The sequence below is a fragment of the Accipiter gentilis genome, chromosome 6 (assembly GCF_929443795.1).
Source record: "Accipiter gentilis chromosome 6, bAccGen1.1, whole genome shotgun sequence".
NCBI classification, from domain to species: domain Eukaryota; kingdom Metazoa; phylum Chordata; class Aves; order Accipitriformes; family Accipitridae; genus Astur; species Astur gentilis.
In genome coordinates this window covers 16403107-16427131 of record NC_064885.1, presented here as the reverse complement: position 1 = coordinate 16427131, position 24025 = coordinate 16403107, and the positions used below count along the sequence as shown (strand labels likewise).

Below are 24025 nucleotides of genomic sequence, written 5' to 3'. Positions count from 1 at the left end.
TCTCCCTGGTAACACACTGGAGCCACTTCTGCCTTTTCTGAGAGGACTGGTGAAAGCTCCAGTTCACATCCAAGAAAGAAGCACAGGTCTTAAGGCTTTTCTGAGCATCTCACATATATATTTTTTTTCCTTTAGGGTTCCAAATCTCTAGAGAGTTAATTCAGACTATAAAGAAAGCCTTGCAGAATAACACACAAATTGGGGGCGGGGACATCTACCTTCACCTTCAAAAAATAGGAAAGAGAAAAGAATCAAAGCTAAAGAGCTGAAGAGCAGCTGTTTACCATTTCTCAGCTGATTTGTTGTTTATGATTATAGTGCAGTGAGAATTTCTAATTAATAACTGCTTGCATATAAAGAAGTAAAGAAGTCTTTTCATTACTCTACTGAATGTTATGTCTGATGTGATTTCTTTGTGAAAAGAAACAATCATACCATTCAAGACAGAATTTTTGCTAAACTTCTAGCTATGAGATTAGGATCTTCAATTCAAAACTCGCATTGAGCGTTCTCATCTCAAAGAACAGTGGCTGTTGTCTGATACTGTCATTGCCTGTCATCAACTGGGAGCCAAAAGAAATTAAATCAATGGAAGAAGTTTAAATTGCAGGCTACAACTGATACCTTTCAGATCTTCTAAATGTGCACCAATAAAATCATTGTGGAGATCTGAAAAGAAACAAGTCCCTCTCTCCTTCCAGTGAGAGAAACTTACCTGTGCTTCTGTTTCCTTGGTAGTTGCTGCTGCTTCATATTTTAGGAAAAAGAAGCCCAGTGAGGTGGAAAAAAACCATGGTAGGGGATTATCAGAAAAGCCTTCCAGACCAAAAAGCTTCTATGCTGAGATTTCCCAAGCCTGAGCTAATCCTTTTTCTGAGAGGGTCATGGCAACAAAGGCCTCACAGCACACTTCTTAATTAATGTCTTTTCGTCAAACAAAGATATCAGTATTCCAATACAAATCAAATTCATTATTATGCTGTTTCCTTCCATGTTTTCAGAATATAATAATAAATTTTCTTGAAGTCTTCTAAATAGAACACCTGGACTATATACATGGGCGCTTTTTTTTGCCAGGGTCTCACTGGTATTTATAGCATTTTTTTCTGTCCTTAAGTACATGAAGACAATTTTTCTATACTGACTCCAGCCCAATTCAACTGGGCGTTCACACATAACACATCAGTGCTGTAGCAGTTTGTATGCTGCAAAATATCAGCATTTCTTATTTAATTACTTCAGTTAATTCAGTGCAAAACACATGACTCTCAAGCATCACCTCCGTTACTCTGGATGTGCCCTTTGATGCTGTCTTGTATATAGAACATTGTTTCACATATAGAAATCAGGATTGTTAGTGTCACTGTCCAGAAGTCCTCGAATATAATATGGAATTTGATTCCTTCCTGCCTCCACACTGACTTCATAAGCCTGTAGTGGCTATAGTAACTCTCCAGATACACATCATTTTTTTAGCAGTCTAAGCATGATCAGTCAGTATACTTCCCAGATAGGTAAATTCATGGTCAGACCAGCAGATCTTCTCTTCCTGGTATAGAAACCCTTTGCTTAACCTTTTTTCCAGTAGTTGACCAGTACATCCTTCAGACTGAGTTACTCAGAAGTTTGTTATATCCAGAAGAAGTAGAAATGATGACAAATGAAACCTCAGTAGAGGAGTTAGACTGTATCTATCACAGCTGTTCAAAGCCCAAGGTACAGCTTCTCTCACTTTGTGTCTCTTTAAAGAGAGACAGTTTTGTGGGTGGAGAGATCACTTCTTCAAAAAGAAAGTTTTCTAAGCTGCTTCTTGCCACACTTTCAGAAATGCTGTGGAACTTGTACCTTTACTCCATCTGACTACTTCCTGGCAGAAGCGTGCCCCAGCAGACAGTGCTATCTATAGGGATGAAAGGAAACCTTTGTAGAAATGTTGGGCCTTGTTTTCTGTAATCCATGAAGACCCTCTGACATGGAAGGGACTAAGGGAAAATTCTGTGCTATGTGAATTTTCATTCTAGGAGCCTCTATGTCAATCTGAACCTCTGTGGAGAATTGTATTGTGTCTAAGGTACCTTTATAACTATAGTTTTGATTGCCGAGTACTTCAAAAGAAATTAAGATATACCAGAATACACCTAAATTTAATGTGGAGGCTCTTCTTTAAGGAGGTTTATATTGAAAAGCCCTATGCAACTTGTATATAGTTAGAATTTTTCAGCTTTGGAAGCTGAAAAGCTCTTCCTGAGATCAGCTGTAAGGCCAGGCTCAGAGCAAAGAACTAAGGTGTCCCCAGTTGTCAGGGCAATGGGGCATGCCCCCTGTGATGGCTGCCTGACATGGAAGGCTCTGAAATGAAAAGGCAGAAATGAGATAGTTTTTCCTTTGTATTCTCTGTAGGATAATCTATCCTGATATCTGCTTCTGCATACCAAGGAGATTTTTACTGCTTTAATTACAGCACTGTAATTAAGGAGGTACAACTCTGCCTTGCTAGCAACCCTGTGATTTGCTGAAGCAGCATCTATGTGCTTAATTTCACTAGTCAAAGGCAGTTCTCTGACAGCCTATAATTTATCTATGAAACATTTTATTTTCTTACTTCGAACATCATCCAGAATCTAAGGCGGAGGGAGTATCTTTACATTTTTGTTTCCTTTTATTTTTTTTAAGGTTTTCCTATTGTTCTATTCATGGATTTGAATTAGAAGTCAAGATGCACCTTGGCTTAATGACATAACCCTGGAGTGCATAATTCATTTGCTGTCAGCACAATGGCGTTAATTTTTATGTTTTCTGTGGAACTTTTTATCAGTGAGGTTTTCCAGGGCTGACATGCTCCAGACTGGGAAACATTTCATACTAGGGGTTTCAACAGGATCTAGGCATTCCCAGTCTTGAGTTCAGCTTCTGTTTCAGAACCAGACAATTATTCTTTCTGGCTAAGCAGTGTAGTTAATTATTTTTAAAAAGTCAGGCAGCTCCAAAGCAGGGCAGACACTAAGGGGTGGGAAAAGTGAGCATATCTTGGTGATCAAGGTGCTGGGATGAAAGGGAGCAACATGCAAGAGACTGCTTTATCTTATTTAGATTTGCCAATTCAGTCTGAGTATCCCTTCTTCCAGGTGAGTATTTTAATCACACAAGTTTCTGATTATTCTGAGGTGGCTTGCTCTTTTATAAACATATTATAAACTGTTTCAAATTATCTTGGTTTAATTCCACTGCACAAAAATGTGTTAAACCTAAATTTTTTTGTGAAAGAGAATTTTTGTCTTTCAGGCAACTGGTGTTTTGTAATTTCTTCTGTATTTCTCAGTTATGTATTTAAAAAGCTATATCAAAAGCCATTGAGGTCTGTAAAGCTGTAGAATATATGTTGCTAATCTCATTTGTATTCCTCTCACTGGAGAATCAGGTTGGTACAACTGAAATGTGAAACAATGAACGGGGAATGGCAACCACCATAGCGGTCTCATGTACATGTATATCATGCTCTCTTAATTTAGATATTTTGGGATAATTTAATACCTAGTGATAATGTATATTATTTTTCTCTAAATGATACGGCAGAAAAAAATGTAACTTCATTTTGCTTCAAGCCATTTTTCATTCACTATATATTGCTAGAGTTTGGCCAATAGTTTCTGCTGCAATGCCAGAGAAGTGCCTTCTGGAGTTCTATCAATGTTTAGAACCTAAGAGGAAAGACAGTTCAGAGGGAACACTGAGAAGGAGCTTGTAGCTGCACTTAAGTAACCTTTAAAGATTTATGGTATGCAGAGAGTTTATCTTCTCCCTACAAAAATCCCATGTAGTAAAACATTGTGCAGCTGCTTTGTCAGCAGGCTGTATTGTCTCAGCTTTGCAAAAATACTAAAGCTCACTGAGCTGCCAGGTCAGACTATATATTCTCACTGTGATGTGGAGTTTTGAGGAACACAACTAATCTCTCTTTATTACCTCTCGTTCTAGTGCGCATGATCTCACAAAATGGGATCTGTTCAGTAACTGCTACAGATTACTAAGAACTGGAATTGAACATGGAGCTATGCCAGAACAGGTACAGTTAGCAACAGCTGCACTGCATCATTTGGGGATTCAAAGTTTTAAACAGTGTAGCTGTAGAGAAATTCAAAAGCTTAATACACTAGACTTCAGTTATTTAGGAAAAACATAGAGTTTTGAATGACATTTACACTGTAGTGAGGCACTGTCTAGGAGGTAGAAAAGCTTGGATTCTGTGATTTTTTTGCTACTTGCCTCACCTTTCTCATCTGTAAAGTAAGGAGTAACTAATGTTAGTTCCTGGCTGTGAAAAGCAATGCATAAGTCATGATGTTTACACTGAAACCCAACATTTGTAAACCTTGGCTGTAATTAGAATATCACAAACGATTATTATGCATTGAAGGTAAGATGGAAGCTTATGAAAACCGGAAAACAAGAAGAACATTTAGCAGGGATTCTGGCCAGCCTTTCCAGTAGAGTTCTTTTAGTAGACATGTCTTGGACTTTGTTTCCTCCTAGTTTGGTTTTAGTTTCTCATGGATGAGCACAGGGACCATTTCAGATTCTCCCAGGATTCCAGTTTAAACTGCAGACTGCCTACTCCAGCATTTCAGCACATTTAAAGGTAGAATTTGATTTCAGTTTAGAAGTCAGTTGTTAATTCTAACTCAACTTCATTTAGGAAAAAAAAATTCTCATTAAGTTCTGTAGAATTATTTTCTAAAAAGGAGCATATGGAGGATGCACGCCACATGCCATGTGAAAGTCATGGCTTTAAGCTGTGGGACCTTCTCCTCTCTCTGCAGTTGCTACTTAACACTGGAATTGTGCTACCTGGAAGGAAGGGGCCAGCAGATAAAAACTGTCCATGCAACTACCAGCCATCTTCAGTTTCTGAGTTTGACAGTGATATGGCTCCCCAAATACTTCTGTAAGATCTTAGGAAAAACCTTCTGAAATCTGAACTCTCCTCAGTATTTCTTCCCCCCAGTCCACTAGAAGGAGTTCACTGAAAAGGAATAGTAGTGTCTTTAGTGATATCTTTCGAAAAAAGTATTTTGTGAAGTGATCAGAATTGTTACAACCTGGATTTATTCTGCACAGAACCACAAACTGTTGGAAGCATCTTCAAGCCAAAAAAATTTTGACATTTTTAGCACCTAAAATAGATTTGAAATTTTAAAAAGACACTGTGGATGCTTTTGTGGGCACCATAAATATGAGCCTAGTCTTCTCCGTGAGAAAATTTGTATTTTCTCCCTTTTTTTTTTTTTTTTTTTTTTTTTAGAAATTGGGCTACACATTCATTTGACAATGGAACAAATTTCCAGACTGTTTTACTAGTGAGGTCAGATTTAGAGGTATTTAAACAGATGCTTTTGAACTGAGATATGTAGATGTTGGGTTGTACTTCTGTCACGCTGTGACATCACCTCTTGCTGTACTCTAATGCACAGTGTTCTGTTCTGTTTCCCAGCATTTATATAGTATTTTTTTCACCTGTAGTAGGCTGTTTTTTTATTGCACCAAACTGACTAAAGAAAAACATAATACCCTTGGAAATGGAAAGTGCTATCTAAGAACTGCTCCTATTTCTTCTCCCCAAAATGAATTCTAAATTTTACACACACTTTACTGATATGCTTGATATTTCCAATGTGCTGGGATTCTTTGTGTTCCCTCTGTTACAGATAGTTGTTCAGGCGCTGCAGTGTTCCCACTACTCTATTCTCTGGCAGCTGGTGAAAATCACTGAAGGCTCCCCTTCCAAAGTAAGTAGGCATTTGATCATACAGCTTTTACTGAGGAAACACAACTTGCCTAAAAAGGCATTAGACCTGATTCTCTGTAACTCCACCCACCGTACCATCATTTTATGTCATCGTGAAACAGATATAAAATGTTGGTGTTTTGATTTATTTGATATTTCAGGGTCTATTTAACATCATGCATATGTCTAAACAAGCTGTACAAACAGCAGAAGCTTGTCTTTATCAGGAGTTTATACTACATGGTTTTTAGATTTTTATTGCTGAAGATACTTAATGCACTTTATTGCGAGTACAGCAGTTTGCATGAATGGATAAGTAATGATGACAATGCTTACCTAATAGGTGTAAGCAATGCTGTTGATCAGTACACCACAGATAGCTTAGTATTTATGTGTATTTACCTTGCTTACTTTGCATCTTTTATGTGGTTAAATATAAAAATAAGGTTACTAGCAGTGACAATTACTAATAAAAAGTGCACGGAAGTGTAATGAAGTAAGGACAATGTTACATGTAGCTTGTTTGTTATACTTAGCTTTTCCAGGACCTTTCTTTAGCTCTTCTCTCAATCAGAGGTCAACATCTTGTCTTTTTAGGGCTTTTTCAAAAGTAGTACATCAAATTAAAATGGTATGAAAACTGAAGTAGTAAGTGTACTTCCCCATCAGCATCAAAAAGAAAAAGATGCTGTACTAAAGTACTGCTAAAATAAGCATTTTATGGACATAAAAATGATAAAAATACAGTGTAAATCCTTTGAGTTGTTTTGATACTGACATATATTGACATTTAAAAATAGCTACTAGAAAAAAAGAATAATTGGTATTTATTCTGGCTTTTGTTCCCATGTTCCCCTCTCAGCTGCTTTAGCTTCTTTCTCTTTAGCATGCTGGTAGTATATAATTATTACATCTTGACTCCTTATAACTGAGAAAACTGAATACATCCTGTTTGTTTTAAATGAACTCAGAATCTCATCACAATAAAGCATCTGAGTTCTCCTAGCTAGCAGTATTATTATCTTTAGGGGGAAATTTCACTTTGACAGAAGGAGCTAAGTAACTAACAGTGAATGCAGGAAGCCATACATTGCTTCAGCCCTTAAGCCCACAAAACCAAAACACCAAATCTCATTCTAATGCTTCCCTGGTAAGGAAGACTGGACTGCTGGGTACCTGTGTAGTGAGTGACTTGGGTATGAGGAATCAAGCACTTAAAGCAAGTGCAATTAGAGCACCTGGTTGACTATCCAAGCCTGGACACTGTCTTCAACACCTTTATTAAATTTTTCCCCATGTGCTCTTCACTTGGGTCTTGCTAGGTGTCTTACCCACTCCTGAAGATGCCCAACAACTCTGTTCTCCTACTGGCTGGGCCCGCTGAGCAGCAATGCCCAGTCTTGCCTTGCTCTGGGTGCAAATGCCGAGACACAGAGTGTTTGGTAAGATTCTCGTCTCCCTTCACTGCATTACTCCATTTTTTGGAATTAAATACAGTAAATTGCTGCAGTCTAACATAGATGGTGCAGAGTGATAGCTGTCAGCATTGCTGGAAAAAAGTTTCATGTTTTCTTGTATCTAAATTATAGCAAAAGAAACATACTTACCATAAACTACAGGTAGTGACTAACACATACAGCATCTATCTGCGTAGGACCTGGTCAGAAGCCTTGCATTTTGGTGTCAAAGCATTAATGTGGACTGTTGTTTGCAATATTACTGTGATGGTCCAGTTAAACTGAAAGAGAAAAAGACCTTTATTTATTTCAGTGGCTGGGTTTTTCTTGTGGACAAGCTTAGTATGGCTTTGTCTAATTTTTGAAATAGGATACATTTGTATGAGACATTGATTTATGAGATGAATGCACAATAGCCTTGATCTTTCATGTATTTCTAATACTCTGATTCATATTAGTCATAATGTAGTTCATAGGAATGGAAGGAACTATGAAAGCTTCATCGAAAATAACCATTTGAAGTACAATTCAATTCTGCTTCTGGAATCCCCATTGAAAATCATAATTACTGTAGCCTAGAGAGTTACTAACTTATTGTTTGGGGTTTCACCCCACCCCCTGCAGAAATAATGAGTCTGCTGCATGCTTAGTTCAAGTGGAGCACTGCATTAATGCCCTTCAGCTCTTCATACCTGGGCAGCAACCTCAGCTATGCTCACAACAGAAACAGGATAAAAAGAAATTCACAAACCTGGTGTGGTTGTAGCATTTTGGTCTGTGTGGTTTTTTTCTATCAAGCTTTCCATTGTAGTTTGTTCACTGTGAAAATAAATCTGATCTGCACTATATCTGTCATTTAATCCATTAGGAGATCATTTTGCCCATGGTTGTTTTTTATAAGCCATAATGCGGGCTTATAAGTTAGCGGACATTAAAGGGGATCACTTCTAAAGTATGATGTATGGGAAGACAAAGGGATTAACACAAGCATCTCAAAATAAAATATAGCATTTAATGAGCATTTTTTAAGTGTTCAGGCTTTTACAGGAACATTTCTGACACAGTGTTTTATTATTTAGGTCCATCCAGCTTTCTAGTGTTACTTTGCTGTGGCTGTAATGATCTAAGGACAGAGGGAGGTGATGATTTGTAGGCTGAAGTGGTATCTTTAGTAGACCAATGGATATAGCTGTAAAAATTAGAGAGGCTTTTGGACACACAAGCCTTTCAGGTTTGAAATAAAAGCAGAAGACTACAAAGCAAAATACAAGTTGAGAACAATTGCTTCATTTCTATTTAGATACAGATCAGGTAAACTGTCTCTAAAAAAAAGGAAAAGCTCATTGGTACCTATAGGGGGGTGGGAGCAGGAGAAGGTGAGGTGGTAAGACCGTTACTGGGAGGGAAGTAGGAGCTGGATAGCAAGGAAGAGAAGGAAGATGAAAGATGAAAAGACTAAAGGAGAGAAGGGAATTTACAATATGTCATAAAACTAATCTTGAGTCCTTGTTTTTCTGTATCTCTTAGATTTATGAATTTTTGTTCCCAGGCTCGTGTTTAGAAGATGATTTTTTAGATTTCCCTTGAGCATCCAGGCTGTGAGAGATCAGAGATGGAGGGATTGATTTGTAAGAAATGTTCACCTGCTGCCATTTGGGTCAATTGTGTGAGTTAATGCTGGCAAATAGTAGCTGCTCTGTTTCACCTAGTTAGTTACCATGTCGGCATTCAATGCACAGGATAAAGTATATCAACATTTTGGAATTTTAAGTACAGCATTCAAGGGTGTTAAAGTTTCTGTGGGAGGAAGTATTTAGTTTGGTAGTAGTGGGCATATATTGGCAAGTTTTACATTTCTTAATCGGGTATGCTCTGCATCCATTAGGTGTAGATTTTATTGCAGGGAGTTTGCAGGTGGGATGGGTGGTTCTGGTAAGATTTCTTTCCAAGTGAGTTCTTTGAGTTCAAAATGGCTTAATAATTTTGTGTATGGGTTCTAGGGTTGAGATACATGACAACAAAGGGTATACAATTGGGAACGGAATCTTTTTGGAAGGAAGTTACTCTTTAGTGTTCAGATGGCTCTTCCAAAAATACAGCTCTCTCCTAAGAGGATTGCCCTTTTTTGGAAACTGCCCTGGGCATTATGACCAAGCCCAGGGCACATTTATTGCTTTCTGAGAGATACTTTATGTTACAGCTGTTGGGTATTTTTTGGATTATGGCTGACTACATGAGGCTAGGTGTGTTGGCTTTACATGTGTGGCTGGGAAAAATTGTTTGACTCTTGTGGTTTAAATGAAATTCTGATCAAGTCAGCTCATTGATTTATTAACAACACATAATTAACCTGCAGTCAGCACAACACTTATCCAGGATAAGTATCAGCTATACAGCAGGTAAACTAGAATACTAGACAGTTTTATAATGCTAATGAACACCTACAAATTTTGAACTACCCTTCTGTAACTGTTCACAAGTTACTCTAATCCCCTCCCCAAGACACACACATAATTTAGAGTTACATGTGCACACCCTTACTCTCACAGGAAACATGACATACAAGCCCATTGCCCTTCTTTTGGGAGCATGAGATCATATATATGGCTGCTGTTGGATATGTGGATGCTCCAGCTTTATGTGTACCCACACCCACAAAGGACTCCACAGTCACATACATGTGCTGGAGATGTGCGGTCCTGCATGTTGCACCCCATACTGACAATCCTTCAGATGGATGCAGGCTACTTAGGGCTTCCAGCAGGGAGGATGTGCCACCAGGCCTAGGCAGTGGTTGCAGTGTTGGCCTGTCGGACTTGGTTTGACTGCTGCTCTGTTCCACCCCAAGGTTCCTCTCCATAATCACGACTTCTCATGCTGCTTTTATACTTCTTTACGAGCTGACTCCTCCTTTTCTCAAAAGTTTCTTGGCAGTCTCCTGGTTACTCTTTAATCTGGTCATTTTAAGCAAATTCATTGTTACCTTTCCTCTTAGCATTATCATTTTTTAGGCAAACACCCCCTCAGAACAGGTAGTTTTTGTATTTTGTTCACAGACACTGTTGCATTCATGTTCTTGTCATATCAGCTGTCATTTATTGAGGCTGTTACCAAGAGGGTGCTGTGCAGATTCCCCCACACTGTGTAATATCATTTGTAGACTCCCAATTTTGATGATAGAGCTTAAGGAATTGATATCAGCATAAAAAAGTTTCAAAGACGTTTTAATAGAAGCATGATAATTACTGATTATTTGAAATAGTAAGGAAGTCCAAATTCTCTGCCCAATAACAAAGATTCCACCAGTTAACTTAAATACAGCATAGAGTTGGGGCAGAGTTATTTTAAAACTTTTTCAAGGTAGCCTGTGAAAAAAAAGGGCATACTGAGGAGTCAAGTTGGTGTCTAAAATATGAAAGGAAGAATTGATTACTAAAAGGAAAGCTGCAGCAGGTAAGAATGAAATGTGTAAGCCTTGAAATATCCATAGTCTAATGCTCTAATCTTTGGTCTTTCTCTTGTATGTGTTCAGAGGAGGTTGAGGCCATGACTGTGTGAGCTGTCAGTAAGCAGACTAGTGCTCTTAGTGGTAAACAGCACAGTACTGGTGGTGGGGGTGGGGTTTATACTGTGTAGTTTTGAGGAGCAGTCTGTTGTAGCCTGGAGAAGAACTGTTCTTCATGTGACAAGGGGTTTGAGGATGGTTTTGAAGGAAGCTGGTAATTTCTCAGCAAGAGTTCTCTTGTCTGTAGATCCTGGGGAGCAAGTACAGTGTTGAGGTAGGACACTTGGGAGATTATACGGTTGGTGTTTCCATCTAGATTTCTTCATGTGTTCAATAAACCAGGTGCCTGGGACCATTTTACTACACACTGTACATGTATGTAATGAAAAGGAAATATTTGCGGAAGAACAGAGTCCAAAATCTTAAAACAGTAAAAAAACCCAAAACCATGAATGGAGCTAACATTTGGAGGCAAGACAAAGGTGAAACAGTTCTGAATGAGCAGCAGCCAGACTAGCCAAATGCATAGCTATTACAAAGTGATTAGTAGACAGAGGAGTTAGTAGAGGGGATTTAAAGAACAGCATAGTGACTTAGTGACTGTTCATATTTATATGGGCACAAAATGCCAAAGGGAAGAAGAGTCACAAGGTGCAAAAGGTTGGATTGTGTTCCACAGCTGAGTTGAAAGCTCATGGCTATTGAACATTGTAAAGTTTGTCAAAGAGTTGGAGTTGCAAGGAGAAGGAAGTTAGTACCTCAGATAAGTAGTTTAGAGGAAAGGCAGTGGGTAAATAGGAAGAAAAGCATTGAGTTTGGTAGATGAACCTGGCAAACGCACAGCATTTCTAAATGTCTTCAATATCAAAAACAAGCTTCAATTTAAAGCTAGAAAATAACTGAAGAATTTTAGATAGCATTCTTGTGAACACAGTTGTTCAGTTACCGGTGGTGGCAAAGCCAATACAAGTCCTTGCTCTTAGCAGCTCATTCTTGTTCCTGCCATAGACTAGTTAAATTTGAAGCTATTACGCTGTATGGTTCAAGAAAAGGTTATTTTTATCCGGGGTCGCTTAAGTGATCCAGTTCACAGTGTGACCCCATGGTTTTACCCTAGCAACCAGGAGGACAGTAAAATTTTTTCATACTAGTTTTACTGCTGAAGCCAGCATATCAGGTTATCACACCTCAAGAGCCTTGGCTGTGCGCCTCAGAATAGTAAAAGACTTGAAAATCTAATTCATTTTTTTTTCTTCCCATTTTCTCTTTTTTAAAAAAATTACCACTTTATAGTAGTCTGGGGATTTCTCCAAATTTAGAAAAGTTCCAGATGGCTCTGTTGTACTGTGCAGTTGGGCTTTCTTTTGCTGTCTGTAGCTCTTCAAAATGAATCTTTGTCATGCTATCAAGAGAGAGTATAATATAAATGTGTGCCTACGTGTTACTCATTCTTTGACAGAAAGCAAAATGGTAAACATACTCAGTCACTTTCTAACATTTATATAGGATTTTTCATAGGTTTTAGTTTATCTGTTGAATTTGTTAATGCTTAAATGGAAGAGATTTGTGATAGAAACTAGGAAGTTATTAAAGTGATTGTAATCCCAGTGTTTAAAGGTGTGAATCAGATGATTTTATCACAGTGAACTGATAAGCCTAGCATCAGTCCTAGGTAAAATCTTGGACTGGCTGCTAGAAAACACAGTCAGTACAAGACTGAAGGGTAGAATGAACATGGCCAAGAGATAAGCCTGGAAGGAACACATAAATTTGTTCTTGAGAAGATTGCATTTTTGACTGATAAGGAAAGAAGTTGAAATACCAGTTTCTGTAAGATATTAGTACCACATTGCATTTCAGGTGAATACGTGAATTTAATGTAATTCATATTCAGTAGCTCAAAGCTGATTAATATATTCAAAAAAAGTTTTAAGTGGGAAATAATCACACAATGGGATAACTTCTGATGTATTCCAGGAGAGATCTGTTCTCTGCTAAAAACTGATGATTTTTACCAATCGTCAGGGAAGGTAAAGTGACGACATTTAAAATGTGGATGATATAGATCAATTGGTAAACAAAATACAATTAACAAAGAGTCATTTTAATGCTGCCAAACGAAGGCAGAACAATCTGGGAACAAGAAGGATGATTAGTGGAAAGTTGTGGCTTAGAATAGAGCAGAGCTGTCTTACAGATTATGTCATGGCAGGGTAATGCAGTGGCACAGAGAAAAATTTATTAGGAATAGGAAGGTGTGGTAGCTCATAGACCCTCAGTGTCCATATCAGAAAAATCATGCTTGCTCTACTGAAAATTATAAGAGATTCAGAGATTTAGGAACACTTGGGGTGCTTCAGCATGCTTGCAGACCTGCCTTCTGTTGTGAACCAGTACAGGAAGAACATATGGACCACAAAAAGGCTTTTCAGTAAACAAAGAATAACAAGATCTTATGATAGGAAGCAGTAAGAAAAGCTAAAACTAGAAATGAGACACATGGACTGAACAGCCAGCTTAATTAAAAATTAGAATTTTTAGCAAGGAAAATGTGACATCTACACTATGTAGATTCTTTAGATTAAGGTTGGATGTTGTTCTGTAGGGCACCGTGTCTTCCATCTGAAAGCTGATAGAGATATCACAGAGGAAAGTCTGCAGGAGCGGTAGGCCAGCAGTCTCAGTGTAAGTTAACAGCTGTCACAATCCCTTCTTTATATGAAACCAGTGATGGTGAAAACCAAGAAGGGAAAGGTCTTTCAAGCAATGGTCCCAGGTGCATGTGAGAAATGGTGTCATCTGTGGGGCCCTGGCAGAACTGCTGGCGGCATGGAAGGAGATCCGAGTGCTGGGAGACACGTGGTATGGCAGGCAGGAGCAGACGGGGCAGAAGCGTTTGTTGTACCACCGGAGCAATGCAGAGTAGCAAAATCTATGAACCAATGCTGACAAAGCTAGTCCTTTTCACAAAACTGGAAACTAACACAAAGTCCTCGTGATTTCTGATTCTCCTTTTCTTCTTGGTGTTTGGTTTATCACTACTGTAAAACAGAGTAACTATTTTAGTTTGCACCAAGAAGCTGTGTGCATTTTCAGTATGTTTCTTGGTTACAATAGAGGCAGTCCTAGCTTTTCACATAAGAGGGTTCTTTTTCTTCTATAATTGATTTGCTGTTTCCATGTGGCTACTTGCTGTATTCTTATGAGCCTGCCACTTCAGGTACCCACCTTTGAAATACACATCAGTTGTCTCTAGATCCAGGTGATGAAGAACAGTCAGTCATTTATGTTGTCCACCCACAACAGATCAACAAACCTCTCTCCTCCCATAACTCATCAGATTTCTGTGATTTGCCTTCACATTTTCCATGTCTGTGGGCAGTTAGGATAATGTTTTTGTTGAACTTGAGACATTTGTTGGTATTTTACTTTTTTGATCATGTTGATTTATTGTACAGAATTCTTTTTAAACCACCAGGTAGACTTACCTTGATGTATTAAACTTTTTGTTCTGAAAAATTTATAATTTACATTCAATGTAAAATACAGACAAATTAACTCAGGAATGTATTATTGTTGTTGTTGTTGTTATTATTGTTGTTATTTTTATTAACAGGAAAACCTTGGGTCATTTTTCTGAAAATTAATGACTTGTTTTACTCTGTGCTTTACGAATAGCATGTTTTTTCACAGCCTTTTTTGTGTGGCTAGTTTATAGGATCGAATGTATGAAATTATGACCATCTTTTTATTTTACTTTTTCCTAGCAACCTTTTATTAATATTTATATATTATCCCTCTTTAATGCTCATTCTAGGAGGACTTGTTGGTATTGAGGAAAACTGTGAAATCCTTTCTGGCTGTCTGCCAGCAGTGTCTGTCAAATGTCAACACTCCAGTCAAAGAACAGGTAAAGGAAATGTCTGACACATGCTTTTAAAAAAATGTGAATATTAAACTGCAGTAAAACTCAAGACAACACTATCTCAAACTGTGCCTTCTGTCTAAATAAAACTGAACAAACACTGCATAAGAAGAGCTGTATTAAAAGCACCTTCAAAGCACAGCTCATGTCAAATTCATTTTTGGTATAACAATATGTATTACCTGGATGCTTAGGCTCATGTTCAGCTGTCATAACTTTGGACATCTAACTCAATCACCTAAACCAAAAGCCTATTCCTTTAGACACTTACTGTATTAATAGATAGAAATAGGCACATTTAGAGGGTGAATGAGATCTCAAATGGGCTGAATCTTTCTCTGTGTAATTCTGGATTTTTTTCCCCATTATTAACTAATAGGGAGTCTAGAGTGACTGCTTTCCTGCAAAGGCAAATGTCTGAAGCCTCGATGCTGTTTCATTATTTCATTATCCTAATAATTCAGTTAAATGTAGTGGTGAATACTAATTATTGTATCTCTTTCCCATTGTGGATAATGGGAGAAAACTGAGGCTTCTAGTATTACAGGTCATACTACTGCATATTTTCTAGCAGAAAAAAAAGTTAATTCATTTTACAAAAATACTCTGAATAACACTGAGAGTGTAGTGTCCTCTCACACTATACAAAAATCATCACTTAAGAAATAGTTATGTCTCCTTGAGAAATCAGAGAAAAGTATCTGTTTAAACAGCGTCTTCATTATAGAAATATAAAGATCTGGAGGGTTTTTTAGATTCTCATCCACATAACCATTATAGCTTAGGTTGCTGTGCTTCTCTGTTTGGTAGGCTGACTGAAAACTTAAGTGCGTGCATCTCTCTGCATGTTATGTGTGTGCACACATATGCCAAAAGTATATATGTGAAATATGATTGCATAATGAGATACCAGATTTTTTTATGGTTCACTGTAGTTATCCAATTCTCCGGTTTAGATTTTTGGAAAGCCACGCATGCATGGAGTGGGAAGCTTCTGCTCTATATATTTAGAAAATGAAATAAAATAAATGAAATTGAAGGGCTTCTTGAAATAGTCCACAGTCTCTGAAAAAAATAATAGCTTGATTGTTTGCTGAGATTTTATGAACGTATGCTGATTTATATCAAGTCTGTTGACATCTTTTAGTTGTCTACAAATTGCATTTCTATGAGACCACCCAAGATTTTGCAAAGACTGTAACTAACTGGCCTGTGGTTTTTGCCAGTGGTTTTGTGTTTTTTTTTTAAGATAATACTTCTTAAAAGACAGTTTTTTGAAAGATAGCTCTGCTTGGCATTTACACTGTGTTCTGCAAGTTTATAAATATTAAAGGCTTGGAGATGTCGCTAGTTTATGTATTTTTAAAAGACTCTGACGTGTCATTGTCTTCCAGCAGATTTAACTTTAGTAATTGTTTTTTAATATTCTGAGTAGTTACTCTTGGCATATTTTATTAATATTATATAATGTGAAAATATCATCTAGCTTCATGAAAATACCAACCATTCTAGCTTAACCTAGCTAGCACTAATGTCTTTTCTGCATCAACAAATGGTAAATGATTCTTTCCATTACTGCAGTGGTTTTGTTCTTGATATATATTAACATGTTTTTATTCTTTTATTATTAGTGGCCACAATTTTTTTTTCATTGGTAATTTAAACTTTTCTTAGAAGTTCCTTTGCACTTCACAATTCCATGGAAGCTTTCAAGCCTCAGCTAGACAAAGCCACCACCAACCAGACCTAGAGACAGCAAGTGTACCAATCAGAGTAGATTGGACTAGAGAATCCAGAGGTCTCTTCCAGCTAACACTTCTATGATCTTTTTAATTTTCTTCCTTAAAGAGTATATTTCTGCGAGTGCAGGACTGTTGCTCAATCCTTTAGTTTTACTGGATTTTTTGAGAATTCTGTGTATATTGTCTCCCTACCATATTTCATTCTTAATCTATGTATTCTTTCCAGAGAAGATCAATGTACATATCAAAGGAAGAAAAACATATTAACTGTTTATAGAAATAGGACTCAAACATTTCAAATTTTCCTAGACTGAGTGAAAGAAATCTTCTGTGACTAGACGTATCTACAATATATTGACATGTGTATCTGAGTCCACTGCTGTCTTTATATTAGACAGAAATAATATTAGACATTATTGATATGTTCTTTCTTAGAGGTCTACGTTAGGATGAGCTTAAATTTTACTGAGTATCAAAGGAGTTTAGAGCAGATGAGATCATCACTGAAATGAATGACAACTTTTTGGATCCAGTGGAGAATAATCCCAAATAGAGGCGTCTGTTTCTGAAGTCTAAGTAGAACATAGTTTACAATGATTTGCATTTTGTTCTTGCCTGAGTATAGCTCATTCAGATTTTATAACACACTCCAAGAAATAAGTGAGCTGCTATGACATTCAGAGTTCACAAAGATTTCAGTTTGGAAGTTTGTAAAGCAGATTGCTCTCACTCAAAACTTTTCCTTAGGCTCGGTTCAAAAATATGTTTAAACACACATTTAAGTATCTTTCTGTTCAGCTGTTTGTAGAGGGGGAATATAGGACTGAATTAAAGCCTACATTGGATTTCATGACTCTGTCAGAGCTATTCTACACTCTCTCTTCAGTTGAAAATGCCTCTGGCCTACCACCTACCTGGGAATCGTGATTGACGCTGCCCTGAGTGAGACTCCTGCAGGCTTCTGGGGGAAGAGACTGCACATCCAGCATAGATCTTCTAGGAGACTTTTTACACACTCATACTCTGAACCTTCCTCTCTTTCTCAGTTTTCAGAACCTGAGGTTAAAGATAGAGAAACTAAGATGATTAAAAAGTACTTTCTGAAAGGTGCTCAGGTGTTGAATGTAATGCAAATGAATACAGCTGGCTGTGACACTCCAACATAAGCCATTGGGGAAAATAGTGTTATTCTTCTGCATGAGAGTATACAGATAAGCCCTTGAAAGAAATAAAGTTAGTAATAGCTGCGTTCTTTCTCTATTCTCGGGTAATGAGGGTATAAGAGCAATGAGCATAAATCAATGAAAATTCTGCCCTTGTTGGCTTTTATCTAGAATTGAAAGCTGTGCAGAGTTACTTGATTCTTTTTGCAGAGAATTGTTGATGAAATTCTGCAAGAATTTCTTTGCTTGCAGCTGCTTCTCTGTATTATCTGGATCTGACAGTGACATAGCTTGGATTTTTCCCTCATAATGTTGTTCATTTTTTTGCTTGTTTAACTTTTCTAACTGTTTATTAAAAAGAGTTGGTTTTTCTTTACCTCAGATTCGGCTACAGTCCTTGGATGAAAGGTAGATTTAGAGTTCTTTTCATAGAATAGAAATGGAAGTTTAGTGTGGATCATCCTGGACATGGAAGAGGTAGTAAACACAGTTCTTACATAGGAATTACAGGCATAACATTTTAAACTTAGCGGAAACCCTTATGAACAATTTTCACAGCATGCAAACAACTACAACGGAGTACAGTTAAAGAAGCACATTTAATAATAGGATGGCATATCTGGAAATTAGAGAAATGGTATTTTATTTTTTATTTACTTGACTTATGCTTCTTACTGCATTCATTCTCTTTTGCCTTTCAGGCTTTCATGCTGCTTTGTGATCTCTTGATGATTTTCAGTCATCAGCTGATGACTGGGGGTCGAGAAGGTCTTCAGCCTTTGGTGTTTAATCCAGATTCAGGCCTCCAGTCAGAACTTCTCAGTTTTGTGATGGACCATGTCTTTATTGACCAAGATGATGAAAACCAGAGCATGGGTATGTTTAGCTTTCATATTTTCTACTTAGCTTTTTTTTTTCATAACAGACCCAGAAGAAAGAAGAAAATAGAATTTTCAGATCCGTTTGCTCAGATGTTTTCAGAATTATTCCTTCTTTATTTCTGGGAGGTGTGAATATGAAATATTCAATATTCAGTACTACTTGTGTTAAAGAATAAGTACTTACAAATTTCACTTCATAAAAAAAAAATGTTTTCAGAAGACATGGGAGTGGTCTATAACTACATGTTATAAATCTGCACAAAATTATTCTTCCTTTACTGATCTATATTTTTCTTAATGTTTATTTCCAAACCCGTACCATCTTAGTTCAGCAGCAGACTTCATTTAATACGGCTTCAAGGGAAGAAGTCCGGTGGAACAGTACATAGAAGAGAAATCCTTTAGCGTTACTGAATAGGGTTATAGGATCCTGAAGGCAAACCTTACCAGCAAAGCTGTAGGCAAAGAAGGCCTTAAGGAACTGATGTTACTAAATAAACACCCCTTCTGCTCCTCCCCCAAAATAATCAAATCAAGCTCGGGACATCACTGGTTTGGTTGGAGACTAGGAAAGTACTTGGGAAAGTATCATGTATGCTTGCTTGCTTCCTTGCTCTTTCCTAGGCATCTGTGCCTGGCCACACTTTGAGAGGCTGGAGCTGGAGGTGAACCCATCTCTACGTCCTCACAAGGATGACTTGAGATTTTTGGCTTTCAGTCAGGGAGAGGCAGATTTGTCATTTAGGTCTGGTTTTAAATAACTTGATGCTGCTGGTGTGTGTATTATAAATGCCTCAATGCAAGTACAGAGGTATCCAGTTTCTGAATCCTAAATAGCTTTGGACAAGAGATGGATTCCCAGATGGTCAAACTGCTATGTGTATGCTGAGTGCATACTGTAGTGCTCTTTTTGGCACTCTTTCTGAATTTCCGCTGTACTCAGTTACTTGTATGCTAGCGTGACACATAAGTGCTATTTTAGATCTTTTAAGACAGCAATATGTAGAACTAAGGTCTAAGAGAATGTATCCTTGCTCTAAAGGTGCTTTCAGTTTTCTAGCTCCTCAGTAGCTAACATCTTTGTTGAGTATCTCTTTAAGGATTCCTGGGAAGAATACATTTTGAAACACACCTTCACCAGAAATGTATGTGCAGTTAATCATACTTTGTGAGTTCAATGTTCAGAATAATACATCAAGGATAGATTTTAGGCGAACAGTGTCTAATTTTTTTTTGCTCTTTAGCAAAATTGCTGTTCTTTAACATCCTGTGATTGGACTGGGAAGACAGCAAAAAGATGGATGAAGATCTTTGTATGTAATCTCCATTCCCTAATGCTACTCTGACTCCATGAAGTCAGTCTGACCATTTATAACTTTTGGTATTCAGAACACATCAGTAATGATAAAAAGAAATTAAGAAAGGTGGGGGGTGGGGGAGGAGTGTGCTAATGGGCTTCAATTCTGTGGGTTAAAGTATCTCAGGATTAAGACGTGCATGCATATTCACAGTCAACTCCACTGTTCCTAAGAGATTTCCTGTGATCAAATATGTGACTTAAGTACTGTGGCTCTGTGGAGACTCTAGTAAGACTGCAGCAAGAGAGTCTCAGTGACACCATGTCCCTCCTCCCCCCACCACAGCTCTGTACGTCTTCAAACTGGTTGGAAGATTCCCTCCAAGAATAAGCTCTTCTAAATACAACAGAATATTTACTTTTATCACAACTGTTATAGCTGATTTAATTTTCTTATATAAGTTGTGGGATATGCTTTTATTATATTATATTTAACATTTTATGCGTAGAGTTACATTTTCATTCACAGAGCGGAGTCTTACATTGGGACTTAATACTTATGACATTGCCATTAAATGTTAATGTTTCTTACAACTGAATTTTACTTCCTGTTGTTATTGATGCTTTAGAGCCATCGATTTCATATCTGAAAATCCAAGGCATGCAGTAAAAGTATTGCTGCTTCTAGTTTTCCTTATGTGAAATATTTATAGCTTAGTCATGCTAATGAAGCATCTCCAAATATCCTGTGTTTCAGAAGTTAAGCAAAAAGCATTCAACAAGTCTTCACCGTGGCCTTTCACAGGGTAAAGAAAATAAGCAATTCAGTTCCATGCAGATTATGTTCAGTACCTACTCAGGACTATAGATAGCATCCTTTGTCAATTGTGTGTCATGTTCCTGAACTTTCCCAAAAGTCCTAACATAGGCAGGACTCAAGAATTATCACCTTTCATTTTAGCTTCTCCTGCAACAAACCTTGCTTCATTCTAAAGAATTGTTTTTTTCTAAAAGCTACTCTTCAATAATGTTGCTTTAGAACATAGCAGCTACTTATAAACATTTTATTGTTGTTGATGCTTTCAGAGGGAGATGAAGAAGATGAAGCTAACAAAATAGAAGCTTTACATAAGAGAAGAAACCTTTTGGCTGCTTTTAGCAAGCTGATAATTTATGACATTGTGGACATGCATGCAGCAGCAGATATCTTCAAACACTATATGAAGGTACAGCTCTGTGTATTCTCCTCTTCCTAACTAAACACAGACTGTAGTGTCAGGGCCCCTCTTTCTCTCCCTTCCAGTGCAGTAGTTAAAGGTTGAACACTTTTGAAAGCTTTTTCAGTCTTATTTGATTTTTTATAATAGCTTTTCCTTTCTGTATTACACCTGCCACTGAGAAGCAGTAAGCTCTGAAGTTCTTGCCCTGTGTAGCAGGAATGCCTTATTAAAGGCAGCACCAAAATCTGGTCCTACAAGGTGCTGAGTATTTCCAGAGAGGTTCCCCTCTACAGAGAATTCCTTATCCTGCTCCTCAAATTCATTCCTAGAACGCACAATAACAGTTATCCATTCAATGTCATATTTCACTGGGAGTCTCCCAGTCTTGGTGCTTGCTGTAAGGAAGCAGGGGGTTTTGTGAGAAAAGATTGTTTTAAACAGGAAAGCAGTAAAAAAAACCAAACTCTGTATAGTACTGCTGTAAGTGGGTATGCATTAACTGAATGTCTTACCAACTTACTCTGCTTCCACACAGTATTTAGGCCCAATGAAATTCAGAAAGACTTGCTGCTCAGCTACCACTGCACCCTGTACTTGCACATCTACCTGCCAGAAAACAAGCACATTAGCAGTCCTGACACTGCCAAGCAATGCAAAGCCCCTCAGATTATATCAAATTGTCAGGTATACCTCACCTGTCTCTCTGTAAGACATTAGTCATCACAAAGATGACAGTTGAGGAGAAACTGGAAGACAGAGTGGGGAATAGATCCTTTACTAAAGACAGTGTTTGAGATGTTGATGTGAAATATAAAGGATTTAACTTTAAATCCTCCTTCTCCTGTTCATTAAGAGCACGCAGTACAATAAAATCCCCAGTGCACACTCTAGCCATCAGCCAGGTCGCTGCTCAGGGTTAGTCTTGCTTAGGGATTTTTTCCAGAGCAGGACTTTCAAACTGAAGCTGTCACAATCTAGGTTAGTTTCCTACGTGCTGCTCTAGGTTGGTCATCTTCTCTTCCCATGCCCCTCTGTCTCTTGAAATTGGGGGAAAGTGAGAGAAACTGAGTTTAAATTAGAATGCAAGCTAGAAAGATCTCTGTACCAAAGGCAGGAGCAATATTTTAGAGGGAATGCAAATAAGTGGTTGCAAGTGCAGAAATATTAATGAAACTGAAAGAATACTGTTTGGAAAAAAAATTTTTTGTATTCTCAGCCTGGAAGTTTTAGTGATTATACAGGCTTTTCTACCCAAATGGTCAGTACTATAGGCTGTAGTTCCAGCAACCATTCTTCTAACATAAAGAAAAGAAAATCAGCACTTCATACTGACTAATTCCTTACTCAGCTTTCTGGTTTCAGTGAATTACTTTCTTGGCCATCTAACTCAGCTTGCATTGTATATGGAGCTTCACACTTGTGTGCTAGTGTCTGTTTGCACCTACTTGTTGAAGGGTGTGTTGGTTCAATGTAATGTTGTTTCTTAGAATTTGCAGCCTTGCGTCACTTTCATCAAATACTTAGTTTGGGGTAGGAAATACTCTTTTGTTTGTTTTTTTGACATATCTGTTACAAAAGATAATAACAAATACAGAAGTTCTTTACCTCATCACTGAGTGCAGGCTACCAATCAGTATAAATTTTTATATTGAAACATTGCCTCCCACTCACACAAAAAAGTCTGGATTTGAGACTATGGTTTTTGGCAACTGCTGCCTTTTCAAAACAAGAATTACAAGTAATCTTTCTATCAGGAAAACTGTAAGAAATTGTATAAGAGGTTCAATTTAAAGGTTTAAAGAGGGTTTTTTCCACATTTTTTCCTAGTACTACAATGACTATGGAGATATCATTAAGGAAACCCTGAGCAAAACAAGGCAAATTGATAAAATCCAGTGTGCAAAGACACTCATTCTCAGTTTGCAACAGGTAAGAATCTTGACTTTTGTTAGAAATGCCTCACTGCAAAAAATACTGGACAGGATTTTCTCTGGTGCCCTTTACAATGAAGTGAAAATACTACACTTCTGTTAAGAGATTATCTTGCTCCTCAATTCAGGCTGTCACTGTTCACTTGTCTCAGTAATCTCTGTCTCCTTAAGCCCACACTGGCAAAGTTTTGGTTAGATTAAAACAGAAGAAAGGGGAGAAGAGCCTTGAAGGCTGTTTGGTCCAAGCTGATTCGTAGCATTTGTTTACTGATACCTAGTGAAGAAGAATAGGATGACTTTTTCTTCTTATAATTAGCTGGAAGTAATGCATCTTGTGTACATTTTGTCTAAATACTGATTGATTTTTTTTCAAACTTCAAGCTAATTAGTTTAAGTCTTCCAATATTATTAAACATGTTTTTTCCCTGAAAAATTTGCTTTACATCAACCATAAATTATTGCCTTGATGATTAAATCCATTCTTGTTCTGCCAACAGCACCAAGTGTGTACTTCACTAAATACCATTTAGGCCCTTGAAGTACCAGCTATATCCATCGCATAGAAAAATTATTTCTAGAAATTAGATGTTTTTAAATCGGCTGTGCCTCCCAAAATTCATTCCAGACTACTAAGGGATTTCCTGTAGCAATCTGGAAGCTGAGAGATACCTGTGAAAACTTGAGAAAACCAGATGTACTTCCAGAAGAATCACTGAGTGTCAAGGTAAACTTGGAGAGACGAAGAAGCCAGGTGCCATAGATCAGTCAGCCTAATATCGTTTCATGAAAAAAAATAATTAGACAAGCTATTTGCAAGTGCCTAAGTGATAGGTAACAGCCAGTATGAATTTGTCAAGGAGAATTCATGTCAAATTAAGCTGCTTTCATTAATTATATGGTAACAGAGCTTGTGGATATCAGAGAAACTATAGATTTAATGCAACTTGATTTAATACTGTCACTGACATTGTCTCCCTTGATATTCTCATTGGCAAGTTAGGAAAATGTGGTCTAAATGGCAATACCAGAAGAAGATATACTGAGTGGTTCATTATTGTACTGAAAGGGCATTATCAAGCAGGCTTTGAAGGCATTTACCCAGTAATGCTGTTCAGATATTCA

The 24025-nt window shown here is 37.5% G+C and overlaps 1 protein-coding gene across 11 annotated transcripts in view; it reads left to right on the top strand.

The window, feature by feature from the left end:
• STAG1 (stromal antigen 1) overlaps positions 1-24025 on the top strand; it is a 203965-nt gene that overhangs the window by 161005 nt on the left and 18935 nt on the right. For all 11 annotated transcript variants that reach the window (XM_049803267.1, XM_049803268.1, XM_049803266.1 and 8 more), the window contains 6 exons: positions 3976-4063; positions 5703-5783; positions 14562-14654; positions 18276-18450; positions 20839-20978; positions 22800-22901. In XM_049803267.1, coding sequence (XP_049659224.1) covers positions 3976-4063; positions 5703-5783; positions 14562-14654; positions 18276-18450; positions 20839-20978; positions 22800-22901 — 679 coding nt within the window. The remainder of the gene's footprint in view (positions 1-3975; positions 4064-5702; positions 5784-14561; positions 14655-18275; positions 18451-20838; positions 20979-22799; positions 22902-24025) is intronic.